Raw genomic sequence first — 19731 nt, forward strand, 5'->3', positions numbered from 1 at the left:
TTACCTTTCTAGCCATATATATGTACCAAAACCCTTAAAACATGTGTGCGCGCGCACAGACACACACCTTTATCTCACATTTAAGAACCGAACCAGAGGAAATAATGTAACAAGTACAAAAAGATATATGTAACAGGGATACTACTTACAACAAATCATAGGAGGGAAGCCAATGTTCACCAAGTAAATGATTTGTTAATAAAAAATTATGGTACAACCAACTACCTCCTAAAAGCTAAGTTTCCAAAGAATATGTAAGAATATTAAAAAGATATTCACAGCACATGGGAGAAAAAGGATTAGCAAAAGAGAACTGCATTCTGATCTCATGGTAGGGAATAGGAAATATACACCCATAGGATCCTGAAAAGATATATACCAAAATAGTAACATTGAGTGTTCCTGGGGGTAGGTTATAGGTGATTTTGGCTTTTCTTTTACTGTTTGGTTTTTTCCCACATTGTTGTTTTGTGTGTGTGTGTGTGTGTGTGGTGTTTTTTTTTTTTTTTTTTAAATAAGCATTTATTGCTTTTAAAAATGGGGGGAAAGTAATAAGTGGTACTGAGGAAAAAACCCTCAGAAGATACAAAAATCCAGTTATACTTTTTCATTCTTTTAATTTTTTAACTACTAGGAATCATATCTAAATCTATGCATGAAAAAAGAAAATGTGTAGGGAGATATTTTACACAGTAATAAAATATTTATCAAATACAGAGAGGTAGAAATAATTGCTTTATTTGAGACACTTACATCCAAATTACTTTTTTATGTATTTTAAAAAGTCCTAACGAGCATCCAAGAAGAAAACATATACAGCTTCCACAGGAATAAGACAAAAAATGGGGTTGATGATTGCCCCAAATGATACTTCCTAAAAGAAAAAAATGTAATATTTAACATTTCTTCTTTTGAGGCAAGGTAAGTGAACTGCACACATCAAAGATAAAATTTTCTTACTTTACAAGAAGAAAGGGCTGTGATCCTGTCCTGTTTTGATGCATATGAAATACAAAATACAAAATCCACTCTTCTGATCATGATGAGGGGGAAAAAAAATCATTCTTCAACATTTCAATTCTCACGCAATGAAATCCAAAGGTCTGTTGAATCCACCTTTGCGATTCATGTACTGCCTATGAGAAGAAGAAAAAATTCAATGTTCATTAAAAAAAAAATTCTGGACTCCTCTTGTGAAAAAATATCCATGGTCCTGGTCTGGCTGCTTAGTTGTTTAGAGCATCATCCCAATATGCCAAGGTTGCAAGTTCTATCCCCAGTCAGGGCACATACAAGAATCAATCAATCAAGGAATAAGTGCAACAACAAATTGATGTTTCTTTCTCTTTTTCCCCCTTCCTCTCTCTCTATAAAAAAAGAGATGCTTCTGAAATTACACCTATAAATAACCTTTAAGATGGCAAAGTATAGGGTAAGAAGTATTCAAGATTATTTAATGTACAGTAAGAAGAGATTACTTCACTTTCAAAATAAGCAACAGCATTAAAGATTTCTGTAAAATACAAATAGAAGTATGGAAATATACTTTCAAAATTATTTGAGAAGATTCCACAGATTTAAAAAAAAATCAATTTATTTATTTTAAGTAACACCAAACACCTAGTTAAAGGATACAGAGCGGAGTTCAAAACAGGTACCTGCCAAGTAAATCTGATTGCATACTGGACTGGTTTTCTCCATAACACTCTATTTAAAGGGAGCTTTACAAAGGAATGTCAGTGATGATTCTGGTTCCTTAAAACGTTAAACGCCCAGTCAGTCACCGGTGACTGACACTATACTTTCTCTCCGGAAGACAAAACAGGCTGGGCGCTTAACGTGTTAACTCACCAGCATTCTCAAATCACATTATTCATATTCTAAATTAATTGGAATATTAGTCTTTTATCAGTGATAACGGTAGAGAGTAAGGCAATGTTTGAAGATGTGTTCTTGACTTTTCCATTCATTAGGAATTCAGTAAGATTTCAAGTATGAATTGTCCCATGCTATTAATAAAATGTGTGTACTTAATATATTTACAGTTGAAATCCTTACATCATCAATCCAAGTGAGTAATTCAGGAGTGATTTATTTTTTAAATCTATAATTATAATGAAATTAAAGTAAAAAGACTTTAAAAAATGTTCTGAAGAACTATCTATACAGTTGTAAAAGATTTAAGCCAACTACCATTCTCTATAATAATTAGTTCACATGTAAATCAGAAATTAACACACCAGAATATAAGCAAGGAAGACTGAAACAAGGGACTGTACGGAAGATTGCTACATTTCCTACAAATAATTATCCGATAATAAATTCTTTCTCAAGCACATGATTTATATTATTGGTTCAAACATAATAATGGGGGTAATGCATACCTGTACTTCCTCTTCTGAGACACATTTATGGCATAGGCATTTACAGAACCATCCAACTTTTTTCCCTGGAGAAAAGCAATATATAAATTATAAAAACAGGAAGGATACATTAAATACCTTGATCAAAAGAACTGCATCCTATAGACAGACTTACATGGCAAGATCCATCTAAGAATGAGGTAAGCCAATGAGAAAAAGAATTTTCAGATCCTGATGATATCTCATGAGCTCCCAAGTATTACACTTCTGTTCACCTTTTTATAGTCACATATAAGCAAATAATACAATATTCAAATCAAGAAACATTCCTGGTTTATGTATTATGTGCAAGGCATGAAGGGAAATAGTGTAGCAGATCCTAACCTCTTTTGGTTAAAGAATTCTTTGAAACCATATATAAGTTAACGGTATTTTCTCTAGAAAAATTCACATTTTCAAATTATGGCTGGATCGGTCACCATTCATCTAAATCCCATTTCTTACACAGGCCTTGCAATTTGGGTTTTTAAATCAGAAATCAGAATACAGAGTAACATATGCTAATGTTGAGTGTCACTTATATCTTGGCCTTTTCTCATGTGGCTTCTACCCTCTTTTTCATTAATTTCTTTATGGGTCTTTTGATTCAGCCAAGTTAACTCATCACTTGCTTTTCCTCATGCCTGAATTACCATCCCAACTCCCATTGGTTATCTTCAACTATGTGGTGCTTATACATCATTCAAGGCTCAATTCAAATGATCCAGAGGCATCGATACCCACCATGTTCCAACCTGCATTATCATGATGTATACACTTGATGTCATTTCCCCTATGAGACTGCAAGCTTCTTGAGGGAGGGATATGCCTTTGCATACTCACATCCTAGGCCACTGCACTTGCAGGTGCTCAGAAAATGATTGTTAAATATATGAACATCATCGGTTAGCGCTCACTTGCATTCTCTCTCTCTCTCTCTCTCTCTCACACACACACAGCCCTCACACACATGACCCTCAATCCCCCCTTTCCTCATTATTACTCATGGGAGTGTACCCTATCATTCTGTGTTAGGGGAAAAAAGGATTCTTACTCACTGGCCTAAAGACATATACAAATGAGGCACATATTTAAAGTGGAGCTAAAATAAATATATTTGATCTTACTTTTCCTGTTTTCACTACATTTTGGGGAAGGGAAGAATAATGCGTAAATTACTTGAGGTGCAGGATTTTGACCTCCCAAGAACAAGTATCTTGAGATGGAGCATGTTCACCATAAGCTTCCTGAAGTATACGATAACTTTCAGCAGCACTTTCTTCAAAATAAAGTAATGAATTAAAACTTTCCGCAGATGCTTTTTTGGCACAAAATTCAACATTTTTAAGCGTAAAAATATCTATGATGTTAACACCTTCAGAAAATTTGACATATGAAGTTTTGAAGCTTGTTGTCAATACAGCAAAACAGCATACATATCAAATCGCATATATATCAACATATGTGTAACTCCATCTATTGAAAAAAATCCACATTATTAACCGGTACACCTAGTAAATGCCTCCCAAATGTGCTCCAAGGCTGCCCTAGGTCATCTGTCTAAAACACATACAAATCCTAGCACTCATTTTCTTAAAAATCTTTGCTTTCTCTCACCACCTAAAGAATCATCTCTTGGGAGGGTGGGAGGGAGGGGGGAAGGGAGGGAAAATTGGAGATATCTGCAATACTATCAATATTAAAAAAAAAAATATATATATATATATATATATATATATATATATATAAAAGAATCAACTCTAAATTCCTTAGCATGGCAAAGGGCAGCAAAAGTCCGCTATGATTTGCTTCCTACCTCTATTTCCAGCCTCATTGTAGTCAGTGGCCCATCAGCATCTTTTTAACAGCCACTGAATTTGAAATTCCCACAATACACTATGCTACTTCATGTCTACAGGGCATTTTCATGAACTCCTCCTTCTACTTAAAATGATCTTCCTCTTCTGGCCCTTTAAGATCTAACTCAACATCATCCCAGGCAAACACTCCCTGGATTCCAATGGCACCTCACTGCTTCCTTCTCTGTACCCTCAAACCCCTTCACACAGTTATTGTCTTTTAACTGAATAAACTTGTATCAATGGAAGCAATTACATAGTCAACAGTAAAAAAATATGAAAAAATGGGACAGTCATAATGGATTAATTCAATTCAAACTGCATAACTGGCTTCAAGTTTTACTTACTTTTGTTGAGTCAAAGGAGGCAAATCCCATTATCTTCATCATTTCTATTTCTTCTTCTGTTTTTCCCTCTAAGTCTTCCTCTGCAAAAATAAGTGAAAAATTTTAAAACTCTATCATTTTATATATATTAAAGCAAAGGTGGCACTAGATTAACAGTCACTCCACCTGACCAGCAGAGAACATACAAAACAATCAGCTAAAGACTTAAGTCTAGCCCAGCTGCTGTGACTTAGTGGTTGAGCATCAACTATGAACTAGGAGGTCATGGTTTGATTCCTGGTCAGGGCACATATCCCGGTTTTGGGCTCAGTCCCCAGTGTGGATGTGCAGGACACAACTGATCAATGCTTTTTCATCATTGGTGTTTCTATCTTTCTCTCCCTCTCCCATGTTCTCTGAAATAAACGTTTTTTTTAATACACACACACACACACACACAAAAGACTTAAGCTAATGAAAAAAATTCCTCTTCCATTTGTAATGTAACTTTTTAAAAAATTCTTTATTGTTTAAAGCTGTGGTCGGCAAACCGCGGCTCACGAGCCACATGCGGCTCTTTGGCCCCTGGAGTGTGACTCTTCCAAAAAATACCACGTGCGGGCGCGCATGTACAGTGCAATTGAAACTTCGTGGCCCAAGCGCAGAAGTCGGTATTTTGTGGAAGAGCCACACTCAAGAAGCCAAAGAGCTGCATGTGGCTCATGAGCTGCTGTTTGCCGAGCAGCAGTTTGCTGACCACTGGAAGTATTACATAAGTCTCCCTTTTCCCCTAGTGTCCTCTCCCCGGCCACCCCCACCCCCCAGCACTGCCCTCAACTCCCTATTGTCTGTGTCCATTGGTTATGCTCATATGCAGGCATATAAGTCCTTTGGTTGATCTCTTACCCCTTCACCCCTCGACTTCCCTCATAGGTTGGACAGTCTGATGGTTCTATGACTCTGGTTTTAATTTTGTTCATCAGTTTATGTTGTTCATTATATTCCACAAATGAGTGAGATCATGTGATATTTATCTTTCTCTGACTGGTTTATTTCGCTTAGCATAATGCTATCCAGTTCCATCTATGCTGTTGCAAATGGTAAGAGTTCCTTCTTTTTTACAGCAGCGTAGTATTCCGTTGTATAGAAGTACCACCGGTTTCTAATCCACTCATCTGCTGATGGGCACTTAGGCTGTTTCCAAATCTTAGCCATGGTGAATTGTGCAAGCAGACTGTAACTTGAGGTGCAAGGAAGGAATGTGCTCTCCACCTTCCAACAGAAGAAACTGCTTAAAAGGACATGTTGAATTCAGCCTTTAGGCAGGACCCCTTTCATATCAGACATGACACTTCTTTTGAAGGTACTTCCAAAATAAAATATGCTCACATTTTTAATTGTCCTCCCAATATCAGGAGCACCATAGATAACCAGGAACTCAAAGGTACAATTAAAACAAAATCTCAATCCATATGCAATGAATACTATTAACAACTTAATATATCTTAATAGTTAAAAATTATACTTTTATGTTATCATGCCTGAAGTTATCTAAACAAGGCCGCACTCTTCCTACAGTTATTTAACTAATAACATTACCAGTTATCTGACGTTCTTTGCTCTTTGTTTCTTTCTTTTCCTCATCTCTTCTTTCTTTCAGTCGAGAAGGAGAAGGAGATGTGGATCTATGTCGTCTTGGGGATCTAATATTTAATAAGTAAACATGTCAGAAACAGAGACATACCTGGCCACTGTGTCAATCAGCACAGATATGCATGATTGCCTGAAAGGTAAAGGCTGAACAAGAGCCAGGCTGCAGAGAACCACGAGCCCATTTCCTATAGAAGAATAAGCTAGAAGGTTCCGCCTAGCCCGATTGTTAGCAAAAATACAGTCTTGCTCAGTATAGCTAGGGCTAAAAAATGTTCTGCAAGGCAGAAAAATGTAACTAAACAGTTTCTAACAACTGCACATAAACACACAAAAAGTTGACTTAAACAGCAATGGATGCTTATTAGGAAATCACAAGTTCATCCTAAGGTACTTCCAAGATCTCACATTTTTTATTATATACTTGAATAAATCTTTATCACCAAAAAGTCAATAAAAACAAAACAAACACTTATTACTTATTTTTGCCAAGCATCATGTTAAGTGCTTTTCTGGTATTATTTCTCATTTACTCCTAAAGGCAACTCTAGGAGTAGAGACTTATTAACCCCATTCACCCAGGGAAATGTTAGGTTTAGATAAGATGGGCTTAAGTCCCCCCATTTCATGGCATTGTAAATCAAGCATGTCAAACTCGCGGCCCACAACAAATATATTTTCAGCCCAGCCAATATAACGGTATGTAAGAAACGTTTTAATAAAAATTTCATAACTTAATTTTTACAATATCCTGTTATACATAATTATTAATAACAACGTTCGCTAATGACTGACCCCTATAATCGTGTTGCATTCATTTCCCTTACACGTCTTACATGCAGGCGCACCATTTCTCTCCACTAAATCTAGCAGCGAATATTTTAGCAGCCGATTGCCACATCATTAGTCTTGTAGTGACTTGTTTGGTGTGCCCAACAGAAAATATTTCACTTTCAGAGAAGAAGAAAAATAAGTTTATTTGCGTTACACTTATTAAATTGTGCAGTTATTCAGTGTCTGGTAAATTAAAGTTCAAGAAAAAATATTAATTTTTATTAAATGTTCTATTATTTAACGATTACTCATTTATTTCAGCCCTTTGTATTGAGCATGTCTCTATCTAAATAAACCCTACATTTCTATGAAAATTTTAAGCTTTTGGGGTTTTTTTGCGGCCCACATAAACTTAAACCTTGTTTATTTGGCCCGCGTTAGCCTTTGAGTTTGACATGCTTGTTGTAAAGGGCCTTGTAAAGTGATAAAAGCAAAGTAAAGGGCAACAACTAGTTTCTCTGGGACTCGTGGTAAAGCTCTGCCCATGTTCCTCACTTACCTGGAGCGTCTTCTGTGCGGGGATCGAGAGCGGCTCCTTCTCCGATCTCTCTCCCTGGACCGAGACCTTTCCCGGCGCCTGCGTTCTCTCTCCCGGGAAGTGGACCGGGACCGCCTGCGTTCTAACACAAGGAACAAAATAGCAGAGCCAAAAATTACCTCAAATATTTAGAGCTGGGCTGTCTCATAGGAATATAATGCAAACCATTTCTAGTATTCACATTAAAAAAGTAAAAAGCAGGTGAAATAAGTTTTAACAGAATGTTATTTGAATATATATATTTCCAAACTATTATCATTTCAAAAAGTACTGCGATTATGTTACCTTTTCCGTACTAAATTAAGGAAATCCGGTGTGTATCCTACAATTAAACAGCACTTCTTAATCCTGATTGGGCACATCTTTATTCTGACTGGGATCCTCAATAGCCATATGTGGATGCCGGCCTCATTTAACTTTTAAGAAAATCACGTCTTGACAAGTTGAAGGTGGTAAAATCCACCCAGGGGCAGAACCGAGGGTCTAAGTCAGAGTACACGGCTCTGCCTCACTTATGGGGGTGGGGATCAGGAGACCTTAGGGGGTGAGCTCACAGGACACAAGATCCCCTATTACAATACACCGGAGAAACCTACCTTGAGCATTAAGACACAGGCGGTATCACATGCTGAGTGCTGTGGAATGTGCCATTATTGCTCACATCAGTTTTTAAAGCTAGGTAATATTACCCCCAATGTCTAATTATGGGAATTCGGACTCGGAAAGGTTGGATGGCTTACACACGGTCACCCAGAAATTAAATGAAAAAACCGTGGTCTGATTCTAAATTACCAGGTACAAGAATAACAAAAGTTACTATTGGAGGCTGATAAAGAGCGAAACGCCAATTTAGAAGGGGAAAAAACCCTGCTTCGGAACCAAAGCGCCGAGGTCTTCGTTCCCCCATCCACAAGACACCCCGCTTGTCTCCTTCTTAGGAGTAAAGGGCCTGCATCTCCGCGGCCCTCGAATAGAAAATAAGGGGGAATAGGAAGCGCCTCTAACCGAGCCCCAGTCCCTCAGAACTGCTTAGACTCACCCCTCCGCGGAGATCGGGAGCGGCTACGACCCATTTGGAAAGCTCCTCTACCTCACACCGCCTCGGAAACGACTGTGCAACAACTTCCGTGAAGGCCGGAAGTGCGCTTTCACTGCCGACTGGAAAACGTTGAAACCACTCACAAGGGTTCCGCGTCTAACGAAGTGCGGCTGCGCAAAGCCAGCCCAGCATCAAAGTGCCCACTGGAGCGGGGAGATGCGGCTGAGAACCAAGTTGTTACTTCTGCTCTTCCAGCCCCATTTTCGCCGAGGCTTTTGTTTCACGGTGGGCACTTAAGGTGTGCTAGTTGATGATGTTATAGAAATCCGGAAAAACCCATATACCCACCACCCTAACACAGTTTTCATTCCACCACTTATCTTGGCAGTTCTTGTTAAATGCACAAGACTTTTCATATCAAATCAATTCTAAACTGCAAGCAGTTTAAGCCCACACCGGGAAGCACCAGGGTGGGTCAGGAGGCAGAGGGAGCCAGAGGAAAGCATGGGTAAGAGACATGATTGTGGTTTTTGCAGGAAGGAATAGGAGAGACAGGGCGAATTTACGATTGGCGAATTTGCATAATTTCAGCGGGTTTGGGGATATAGAGGCTGTGCAGGTTTGTTTGGTACCTGGCCCTGGAGTCATTAGGGCACAGGAATGTTGCCTGGCTTGTGAAAGTTTGGTAAAGAAGGTGGTTGGAGGATATAGGCTAACAATTGAAAGGCACTCTACCAAGACTCCAGGTGTCAAAACATGAGAAAGTAAAATAAAAAGGCATGAGCAATACAATTATTCAAAGGAACATTTATTGCACACCTGCGTACCAGAAGGTTAATAGTTAAAAAGGCATACCTGCTCTTGAGTAGACTGCTGGCCACTGAGAGATACAAACTAGTAAACAGTGTGAATGTGCATTGATGGGGAAAAACATTATGAGGGCACATAAGACTGGTACCTAACTGGTTTTGAGGGGGAGGGTTGTCAAGAGAAGTTTCCAGAAGGAAATGATGTCCAAACAAGACCTTAAGGATGAGTACAAATCAGCTAAGTGAAATGGGGTGACGCTTGTTGTGGTAAAAGGTGGAAGAGGTTGTCAAGGCTGAAAATGCAAGAACAAGAATGGGCTATGCAGGGAAATAAAAGTATGGAAGCCACTTGGAGAACAAGGAGTAGAAATCTAAAGACACGGCTAGAATAAACTTGTAAACTATGGCAGCTAGCCTGAGACAAAGGATGGGAGGGAATCAGATTGAGTTCATTCAGAGAACACTTGAAAAATGTAGAGGCTTCACTGGGGGGAATATAATAGGAGGCTGGTACAATAATCTACATTGGAAATTACAGTGGCCTATAGTAGAATGCTGTCAGTAGGTATGGTGGAACGTGCTAACACTTGATAAACAGTTAGTGAAACCTGAATAATTTGGTGATGTTTAGATGCAGAGGATGAAGGAATTAGAATATTCAAGAAAGACAGACATCCAGGTTTCAGGTTTGTGGAACTAGGTAGATGGTAGCATCATTTGCTAAGATAAGGCATGTAGGATAAAATCTGGGGAAAGATACCTTCAGATCAGGACAAGGTAATTTGAGGTGCCTTTTTGAACACCCAAGAGGAGATGCCAACTAGGTGTGTTTCTGGAATTCAGAAGAAAGATCTATGCTGGAACCACAGAAAAAGAAATCATCAGAATACAGATGTGCATTTGAAGCACAGAGAGTGCATGAAGTCACCCACCTGGTGCAAGCTCAGGAACAAGGGCCTGGAGATAGCCAGAGGAAGAACCCACAAAGTCTAAGGAATGACCAGAAAAACAGGAGGAAAATGGGGTGAGTGTGGTATCAGAGAAGTTTTGAAAGGAGAACAAAGTGGTTAATTTTAAATGTTAGTTAAAAGGAGTGAAAAAAAATTCCAAACACATGGAGACTGTAATAGTTTGCAAAAAAGTCATTGTTGACTCTGGAAGTTTTAGTGAAGTTGAGTTGTGGATGGCTTTTGAAGTGAAGACAATTTGGAGAACCCTTGGAGTTTGGTGATGTGGGGCAAATCATATAGTGGGTAGAGATAAACGTGTGACTGACGGTTTTTCAAAGATGGGAGAATCTTACATCCACTCAAATATTGGTGTGAATGAGTCAGAATAGAGAAAAAGAAGAGAAAGGCAAAAAACCAAAGGATTAAATTCTATAAAGGGGATCAATCTTTGCCAATAAATGGCTCCTCCCCTTTAAGATGTGGGATAGAAATTGGGTTCTGCTAGGGCTTTCCTATGTACTGATCAAGTCGCCCTCTCTTAGGATGTACATTATCCAGCACTGTATATCTTCAGCACTGTATCTGGAAGAAAACCCTCTATATTTGCAATACATGGTTTGAAGTTCTCTCATTCTAAGGCCATTGAGATAGAATTTGAGTGGGGAGGTCAACACTTGTGATCATATTTGTGTTTCTTCCCCAACCAACCAGATTTCCTCAATAAAGCCAAAGTGTGTTTAAATTATGTGTACCTTATATAAGAATCAACATGAACCATCTGTGATTCTCTGCAAATGTACTATCTCTAGCTTTTGTTAAATTTTTTTACCTTTGCAGTCCTGTTTCAGATAAACCTTTACAAAAGTATCCTACTTTACCATTCCATATGGATGTCTGCTATTGAGTCAGTAATTTCCCCTTAGTTAAATGTAGTCTGACCACTAGTTAACAGTGATTGTTGTTGTTTGAGACTTTGCTTTTGTACATCTGTACCCTGAACCTGGGACGAATTTCAGGCTCTGGTTGGGGAAAGAACTGTACTATGCCTTTTTTTTTTTTTAAATGCCACCAAGCGATTAGATCCACATTGCTTGAAATATGACTCAACATATCAGTTTAGGTGATTGGCAAATCATCACCTAATTTGTACCCTGGCTCTATTATCTTTACTGTTCTTTACATGGGTTCACCTTTAAGGGAATAAAACCTTTGACATGGTTTTAATATTGACAGTCCAGCATTCTAGACCAAATCTATTTGATAGAACTTTCTGCAATGATGGGCATATTCTATCTGCACTGTCCCATATGGTAACCAGTAGTTCCGTGAGATTACTAAGCACTTGCAATGTGCTTACTGTGACTGAGAAAGTACATTTTATTTTAATGAACTCAAATTTAGATACCCACAGTGAGTCTTGGTAATCCTATTTTTGCAGGTGATGTCACAAATTGTTCAGTAAACATGGTAATAGTATTCAAAGGCTTGAAATTCAATAAAATGTTAAGCTAATGACTACCACTGTTCATTTAATTTTGGCTTGCTAAGTTTCCAGCCATCCCCTCAATTTTGTGAACCTTGATTTAACGGACTTCAATTTACTGGACAAAATTCTGGTGCATATGTCATATGTGAAAAGTAACACTCTGTTAATTTTAAAATTCTTTTTAACCAAGATCTGCTTAAAATTAAATTAACGGATTCTTCTATTATTAACTCACTGTTAGTTTTTATTTTTTGGTAATCTTTGAAGATATTTTTTCTATTGATTTTTTTATTTTTATTTTATTTTTAAATATATTTTATTGATTTTTTACAGAGAGGAAGGGAGAGGGACAGAGAGTTAGAAACATTGATGAGAGAGAAACATCGATCAGCTGCCTCCTGCACACTCCCCACTGGGGATGTGCCCGCAACCAAGGCACATGCCCTTGACCTGAATCGAACCTGGGACCCTTGAGTCTGCAGGCCGATGTTCTATCCACTGAGCCAAACTGGTTAGGGCTATTGATTTTTTTAAAAGAAAAATATTATTATTAATTTCAGAGCGATAGGGAGAGGGAGAGATAGAAACATTGATGAGAGAACCACTGACCAGTTGCCTCCTGCACGACCCACACTGGGGATTGAGCCCGCAAACCGGGCATATGCCCTGACTGGGAATCAAATTGTGACCTCCTGGTTCATAGGTTGACTCTCAACCACTGAGCAACGCCAGCTGGGTTCACTGTTATTTTTAACAAATTTTAGGGAATAGGCCATATGTTGGAACACTAGTAATTTTGCCAACATAAATAAATATTACATATGTACAACTATATTCTACATATTTAACTGATGTTCTAACATACATTAAGCCACACCCCAGTTATGTGCATTTATTTACTCCTGGTAACTGGTGAATGCATGCATTTAGTAGACCTATTCAATATAAATTTAAAATTACTGCAACACCAGGGATCGGAGGCATCAAGATTGCTGTGGTTCAGAGCACAAAATTACTGCAACACATATAGAAAACTTTACCGTGATATTTAACTTTTCATACAAACTTAATTTTAATTACACAAATGTGTTTACATAGTAAAAATAGGTAAGCTAATTAATGTTTTAACATATACATTTGGAAAACCTACTTTATTATAAAACGGACTAACAGATACCTTGCCTGAATTATTAGTCTGTTAGATTGAGGTTTTACTGTACTGTCAATAAAAAATAAATGAAAAAATATTTAGTTGTAAAATAATCCTACAGCGTATTATTTGCATTTTAAAAATCCCAATGTGTTTTCCTCATTTTGAACTCTTCGTTACTCATATGCATGCACAGATAAAGGTCTGAAAAGATACGGTGCAAAGAAAGGACAATAGGACCAGGATGAGGTGTACTGTGCAAATGGGATTTACCTTTGTCATAATGTTTTAAAATTTTTACAGGGAAAATGTGTCTAGCCCTAGACGGTTTGGCTCAGTGGATAGAGCATCAGCCTCAGACTGAATGGTCCTGGTTTCGATTCCAGTCAAGGGCACGTACTTCAGTTGCAGGTTCCCCGCCATGGTTCGAATGCGTGCAGGAGGCAATCAATTGATGTCTCTCTCATACTGGTGTTTCTCTCTGTCTCTCCCTCTCCCTTCCACTCTTTCTAAAAATCAATTGAAAAATATCCTCGAGTAAGGATTAACAAAAAGAAAATGTGTCCATTACTTAGGTAAGTGAAGGTTAACATAAAAATGAAGGGAAGTGACCAAGTGAAAAAAGGTCACAAAATCAACAGATACTGACTGCTTTACTCTGTGCCAGTCTGTGTGGTGCTGGGTCTACAGTAGCAAACAAGACAGGAGAACTACAGAGTAACAAATGAATATAGAGTGTGTCAGGCAGTGAGAAGCTATAAGGAAAAGGAAAGTTTGCAGAGCATGTGGAAAACTGAACCCTCATATATTGCTGGTGGGAATATAAGAGAGTACAGCCACTTGGAAAACAGTTTGACAGTATTTCAAAAAGTTAAACAGAATTATTATGTGACCCACTGCCATTCCACCTCTAGTTATACACCCAAGAGAATAAAAAACATATTCATACAAACACTTGTATAAGAATGTCCATACCAGCACTATTCATAATAGCCAAAATGCCCAGCAACTGATATATTAATAAAAATGTGCTATGTGATAGAACAGAATATTCAACCATAAAAAGTAACAAGTACTGATACATGTTATAGCATGGATGAATCTTGAAAACATTATGCTGGAACAAGCCAGACACAAAAGACCAAATTATTGTGTAATTCCATTCCATGAAATATCCATTTATATGAAAATGTCCACATCAGACACGTTTTTAGAGACAGGAAATACATTAGTGGTTTCCGGGGTGGGGAGGGATGAGGAATTAAATGGGTGCAGTTTATCTTTGTGGTGACGAAAATTTTTTTTGGAATTCTGGTGATAGATGCATGTCTTTTTTTTTTTTTTAATATATTTTACTGATTTTTTACAGAGAGGAAGGGAGAGGGATAGAGAGTTAGAAACATTGATGAGAGAGACTAGCTGCCTCCTGTACACCCCCTGCTGGGGATGTGCCCGCAACCCAGGTACATGCCCTTGACTGGAATCGAACCTGGGACCTTTCAGTCTGCAGGCCAACGCTCTATCCACTGAGCCAAACCGGTTAGGGCGATGCATAAGTCTTGAGTATACTAAAAACCACTGAAATGGTATACTTTAAGAGGGTGACTTTTTTCTCAAGTTTTAAATGTTAAAAAAAAGTAAAGCAGGATTAAGGGAAAGAGGGGAGGGGGACTTCATATGTTGGACAAGGTATTCAGGAACGACCTTATTTTAAACAGAGATCCAAACATAAAAAGCTACCCAGGTAAAATCGGGAAGAGGGGTATTTGTAGGGGAGGAGGAACATTCCAGGAGGAACAAGTGGGAAGACTCTTAGGTAGATGCACACTTGTTCGGAAGGAACAGCAAGGAGGCCAGCAGCGTGGCTGAGTGCAGTAGGATAAGGGGGAGGCTGTGGGATGACAGGGTCCAGACTTCAGGCTTGTGGACCACAGTAAGAACTAGACTTATTCTAAATCACAGAAAATTACCAGAGGCAGGAGCAACACGATTTGATGCACATTTTAAAAGGTTCACCTCGGCTGCTGGATGGAGAATAAACGGAGGCAGCAAGAGAAGGAAGGGGAGTTATCAGGAGGCCACTAGAGTAGTCTAGGCAAGAGTGATGGCTTAGGTTATATAGGTGGTAAGAGTGGTCAGTTTCAACATGTATCAAATCACTACGATGTATATTTGAAATGTCTTATAATTTCATGTCAATTATACTTTGATAAATCTGAAAAAATTATATTAAAGCCTTGGCTGGTGTGGCTAAGCGGTTGGAGCGTTGGTCCATGAACTGAAGGGTTGCGGGTTCAATTCCCAGTGAAGGGAATGTACCTAGGTTGCAGGCTCTACCCCAGGCCCTGGATGAGGTACATTTGGGAGACAACGAAGTGATGTCTCTCTCTCAAAACGATGTTTCTCAAGAGCGCACACACGCACACTCTCTCTCCCCCCTTATTTCTCCTGCCCTTCCACACTCTAAAAATCCTTGAATGAGAATTAAGGGAAAAAGGGTGGATTCAAAATATACTCTTAGGGTCAAAAGAATTGGCCAATGAATCAGATATGGAGCACAGGAGAAAGAGAGGAGTTAAGGATGACCCTAAGGCTTTTGGTCTGACCAAAGAAGTGAGTGAAGGAGCGAGCCATTTACTGAGATGGGAAAACCTCAAAGAAGGCTGGGCAGGGAAATGAGTTTTCAGTTAATTTTAAATTTGAGGTGCCTAATAATCTAGGTGCATATACAAGCCTGGAATTCAGTAAAATGGTCAAGCTGGAAGTATAAATTTGAGAGTCATGACTAAAGATTTTGAAGTCAAATAGAGTTCTCACTAGACCAGGGATTGAGCCCTGAAGCACTCGTAACATTTAGATGCTTGAAAATAGATTTGGCATAATTTATGCCCATTGAGGGGCAGCAACCTGTTAGATAATCTGATAGATAAAAGACTCTTCAAACGAAGACTTCTCTTAGGATCAGAGGTGTCTTATCTTAGGTTTTGAAAGATTCCCTCCTCTATTGCTTTGGTGTTAGTTGACGGAGCATGAACCTATTGACCTACCAGATATTATCAGGTTATTTCTTTACAAACTATGCTACCTTGAGGATCTCAAGTCAAATTTCCACAAACACCACATTAAGATGACAATCCAGACGTGTAATTTAGTTTGGGTTATATTTTATCCTGTAATTTTTAGCTTCCATATTCAAACTATTGGGTATGCACATATATGGTCAGAAAGAATCCTTGTCATGGATAATTTAGAGATACATGAGTATTTTGGTGAGTGGGGGTATGGGAGTCTATTTAGCTCAGCTTGCAAAAAGTCCAAGCAAAATAATCTTAGGCAGTGACACTCATGCAATGGGTACTACAAGTTGTGCAGCTAATGTAGCACATTCAAATATTAAGCACTGAAGGCAACCTGTAGTATAAATATCAATAATTTCTGCCTTTATGGTCTGAAAAGCTTTCTCATCTGAGAAATGGAAATAATACCTGCTGTATTTCATAGGGATTAAATGAACCAAGGTGCTCTGTACACTGTATTATGCAATGCAGTCATACTATTTTCTTTATATGGAATAACCTGCCAGGAAAGCTTTTAAAGACCTACAATAGCTCTGGACAGTGTGGCTCAGTTGGCTGGGCATCATCCCGTGCACCAAAAGATTGACGGTTTGATTCACAATCAGGGCACATGCCTGTATTTCAGGTTCAATCCCTGGTAGGGGGAGTGCAGGAGTCAGCTGATCAGTGTTTCACTCTCACAGATGTTTCTCTTTCCTTCTCCCTTCATCTCTCTAAAAGGAACTATAATAGGTGGTCAAATCTCAGATGCCATGAAGAATTTAAAAATCCAGCTAAAGACATAATATCAGCCAGGCCAGTGTAGTTCACAGTGGTTGAGACTTGACCCATGCACCAAGTAGTCAACCAATTTGATTTCCAATCAGGGCACATGCCTGGGTTGCGGGCTTAATCCCCAACATGGGTTGTGCTGAAGGCAGTCAGTCAATGTTTCTCTTCGATGTTTCTATCACTATACTTCTGCCTTCCTCTCTCTCTAATATAAACAAAAACACTTATATTTGTCCTTTTAAAATATATTTTTATTGATTTCAGAAAGGAAGGGAGAGGAAGACAGGACAAAAGCATTAATGATGACAGAGAATCATCTATTGGCTGCCTTCTGCACACTCCACAATGGGGATAGAGCCCACAACCCTGGCACATAGTCTGACAGGGAATCGAACCATGACCTCCTGGTTCATAGGTCATCACCATGCACTGAGCCACTCTGGTTGGGCTCAATAAAAACATTTAAAAAGAAAAAACAGCCCAGCTGGTGTGGGTCAGTGGTGAGCATCAATCAACCCAGGCACAGAGATTTGCTGGTTCAATTCCTAATCAGGGCACATGCCCAGGTTGTAGGCTCAATCCCCAGTAGGAGGCAACTGATTGATGTTTCCCTTTCATCAATGATTCTCTCTCCCTACTCCTATCCTCACTTTAAAATATCAGTAAAAATATTTATTTTTAAAAAAGACACATAAAATCATGTACATACAAGGATAGTGATTATAGAATTTTTTAAAATAGTAAAAGAAACAACTTGAATGTCCATCAATGGGGCATTAGTTTAAAAAAATTATAGTCTATCATTAAGTGGACTATATAATTGGTGCCCTTAAAAGAAAAAAAAATAAAAGCCTTGGCCAGTGTGGCTCAGTTGGTTAGAGTTTCATCCCATACACAGAAGGGTCATGGGTTCGATTCTAGGTCAGGGCACATATCCAGGTTATGGGTTTGATCCCCCATTGGGCACATATGGGAAGCAACCCAATTGATGTCTCTCTCACATCTCTCTAAAAATCAATGAAAAAACCCCTACCAAATTCTTGGGTGAGGATTAACATTAAAAAAAAAAAAATGCAGCAGAGCCCTGGCCACTTTTGCTTAGTGGTTAGGGCACTGGTCCTTGAACCTTGAGTTTGATTCCCAGTCAAGAGCACGTACCTCGCTTGCAGGTTCTATCTCTGGTCCTAGTCAGGGCGAGTATGGGAGGCAACCAGTTGAGTCTCTCTCACATCGATGTTTCTCTCTCTTCCCCCTTCCCTCCCTTGTACTCTCTCTCTAAATATCAATGGGAAAAATATTCTTAGGTGAGGATAAAAAAAAAAAAAGGCGGCAGAACTTCCAGTCAAGATGGTGGAGTGGGTAAATGTGTTCATCTCCTAGGACCACATCAAAATTACAACTAAACTATAGAACCATCATTGCGAACACACTGAAAACCAGCTGAACAGTCTTATAACTAAGGATATACAGAAGAAGCCACATGGAGACTGTGAATTGTATTAATATTTCTCTTGGACTTTCTGGAATAAACCATATTTCATGATTTAAAAAAAAAAAAAGACAATATTACCTGTACCTCTAAGAAACAATGTTAAGCCCTAGCCAGTTTGGCTCAGTGGACAAAGCATCAGCCTGTGGACTGAAGGGTGCCAGGTTTGATTCCGGTCTAGGGCACATGCCTGGGTTTCGGGCCCAATCCCCAGTAGGGGGTGTGCAGGAGGCAGCTGATCAATGATTCTCTCTCATCATTGATGTTTCTATCGCTCCCTCTCCCTTTCTCTCTGAAATCAATAAAAATATTTTTTTTTAAAAAAGGAAGAAACAATGTTAAGATTTACAAGTAAGTGAAAAAAGGTTAGGTGTAAAATAGTGTGTAAAATGTGCTTACATTTGAATAAGAAGATGCATTGTGTACATACAGAATATCTCTGAAAGGATACACAATTAGTTCACCCCTATGTCCTTTGTGCTGTCCAAATTATGTCCCAGGTGTTTGTATTACTCAGAAAACCCCACAAAAAACAACCCAAATTTAAAATATAACCAGAGCCTCAAATATCAAGGAGATGTGAAACAGAATGGGTAATGGTTATTATCTTCAATATTAAAAGAGCATCCTTCAAATAAGAAAAAGAAAAGCTTGCCAAAACACCAATGGATTCAATATTTGAAATTAGCACTTTACAAAATACCAATATTTTACTTATCAGATTGGGAGCTTTAAATAAATTATTATGGCCCTGGCCTCTGTGGCTCAGTTGGTTGGGCGTCATCCCTAGCAACCAAAAGGTTGCTGGTTCAATTCTGTCAGGGTACATGCTGAGCTCGATTACCAGTAGGAGGTGTGCAGGAGGCAGCCGATCCATGTGTCCCTCTCCCATCGATGCTTCTCTCTCCCCTCCCCTTCTTCCCTCTCTTAAAAAAAAAAAACAAAAAACAAAAAAAAACAAAAATAAATAAATTCTGCACAATATTGGTGGTGTATAAAATGGGAAGGCTCATACTTTACTGGTCAGAGTCAGTTGTTACCTTTCTAGCCATATATATGTATCACAACCCTTAAAACATGCACACACACCCTTTATCTCACATCTAAGAACTGAACCTGAGGAAATAATGCAACAAATACAAAAAGATATATGTAACAGGGATACTACTTACAGCAAATCATGGGAGGGAAGCTAATGTTCACCAAGTAAATAATTAGTTAATAATATATTATGGTACAACCAAGTACCTCCTAAAAGCTAAGTTTCCAAAGAATATGTAAGAATATTAAAAAGATATTCACAGCACAGGATTAGCAAAAGAGAACTGCATTCCGATTTCATGGTTGGGAG

At 38.6% G+C, this 19731-nt stretch overlaps 1 protein-coding gene across 8 annotated transcripts; it reads right to left on the reverse strand.

Annotated features, from left to right (window-relative positions):
- Positions 1-712: 712 nt before the first annotated feature.
- SNRNP27 (small nuclear ribonucleoprotein U4/U6.U5 subunit 27) lies at positions 713-8784 on the reverse strand. 8 transcript variants are annotated; one of them, XR_001349105.2, is made up of 8 exons: positions 8649-8784; positions 7571-7691; positions 6187-6290; positions 4609-4688; positions 3582-3681; positions 2385-2449; positions 961-1136; positions 713-874 (listed from the first exon to the last, which is right to left on the reverse strand). XR_001349105.2 is itself a non-coding variant. In XM_023757437.1 (7 exons), exons 1-6 carry the CDS (start codon positions 8680-8682, stop codon positions 2425-2427), a joined length of 378 nt encoding a protein of 125 aa, XP_023613205.1. In that variant the 5' UTR covers positions 8683-8784; the 3' UTR covers positions 881-1136; positions 2385-2424. The 8 variants fall into 8 exon arrangements, 4 of the variants coding, with proteins under 4 accessions (XP_014314871.1, XP_023613205.1, XP_023613206.1 ...); XR_002830319.1 differs by lacking the exon at positions 713-874 and adding an exon at positions 2539-2638 and having other exon boundaries at positions 1070-1136; XR_001349106.2 differs by lacking the exon at positions 3582-3681.
- Positions 8785-19731: the final 10947 nt, after the last annotated feature.

This window comes from Myotis lucifugus, unplaced genomic scaffold, assembly GCF_000147115.1.
Source record: "Myotis lucifugus unplaced genomic scaffold, Myoluc2.0 scaffold_108, whole genome shotgun sequence".
Taxonomy (NCBI): domain Eukaryota; kingdom Metazoa; phylum Chordata; class Mammalia; order Chiroptera; family Vespertilionidae; genus Myotis; species Myotis lucifugus.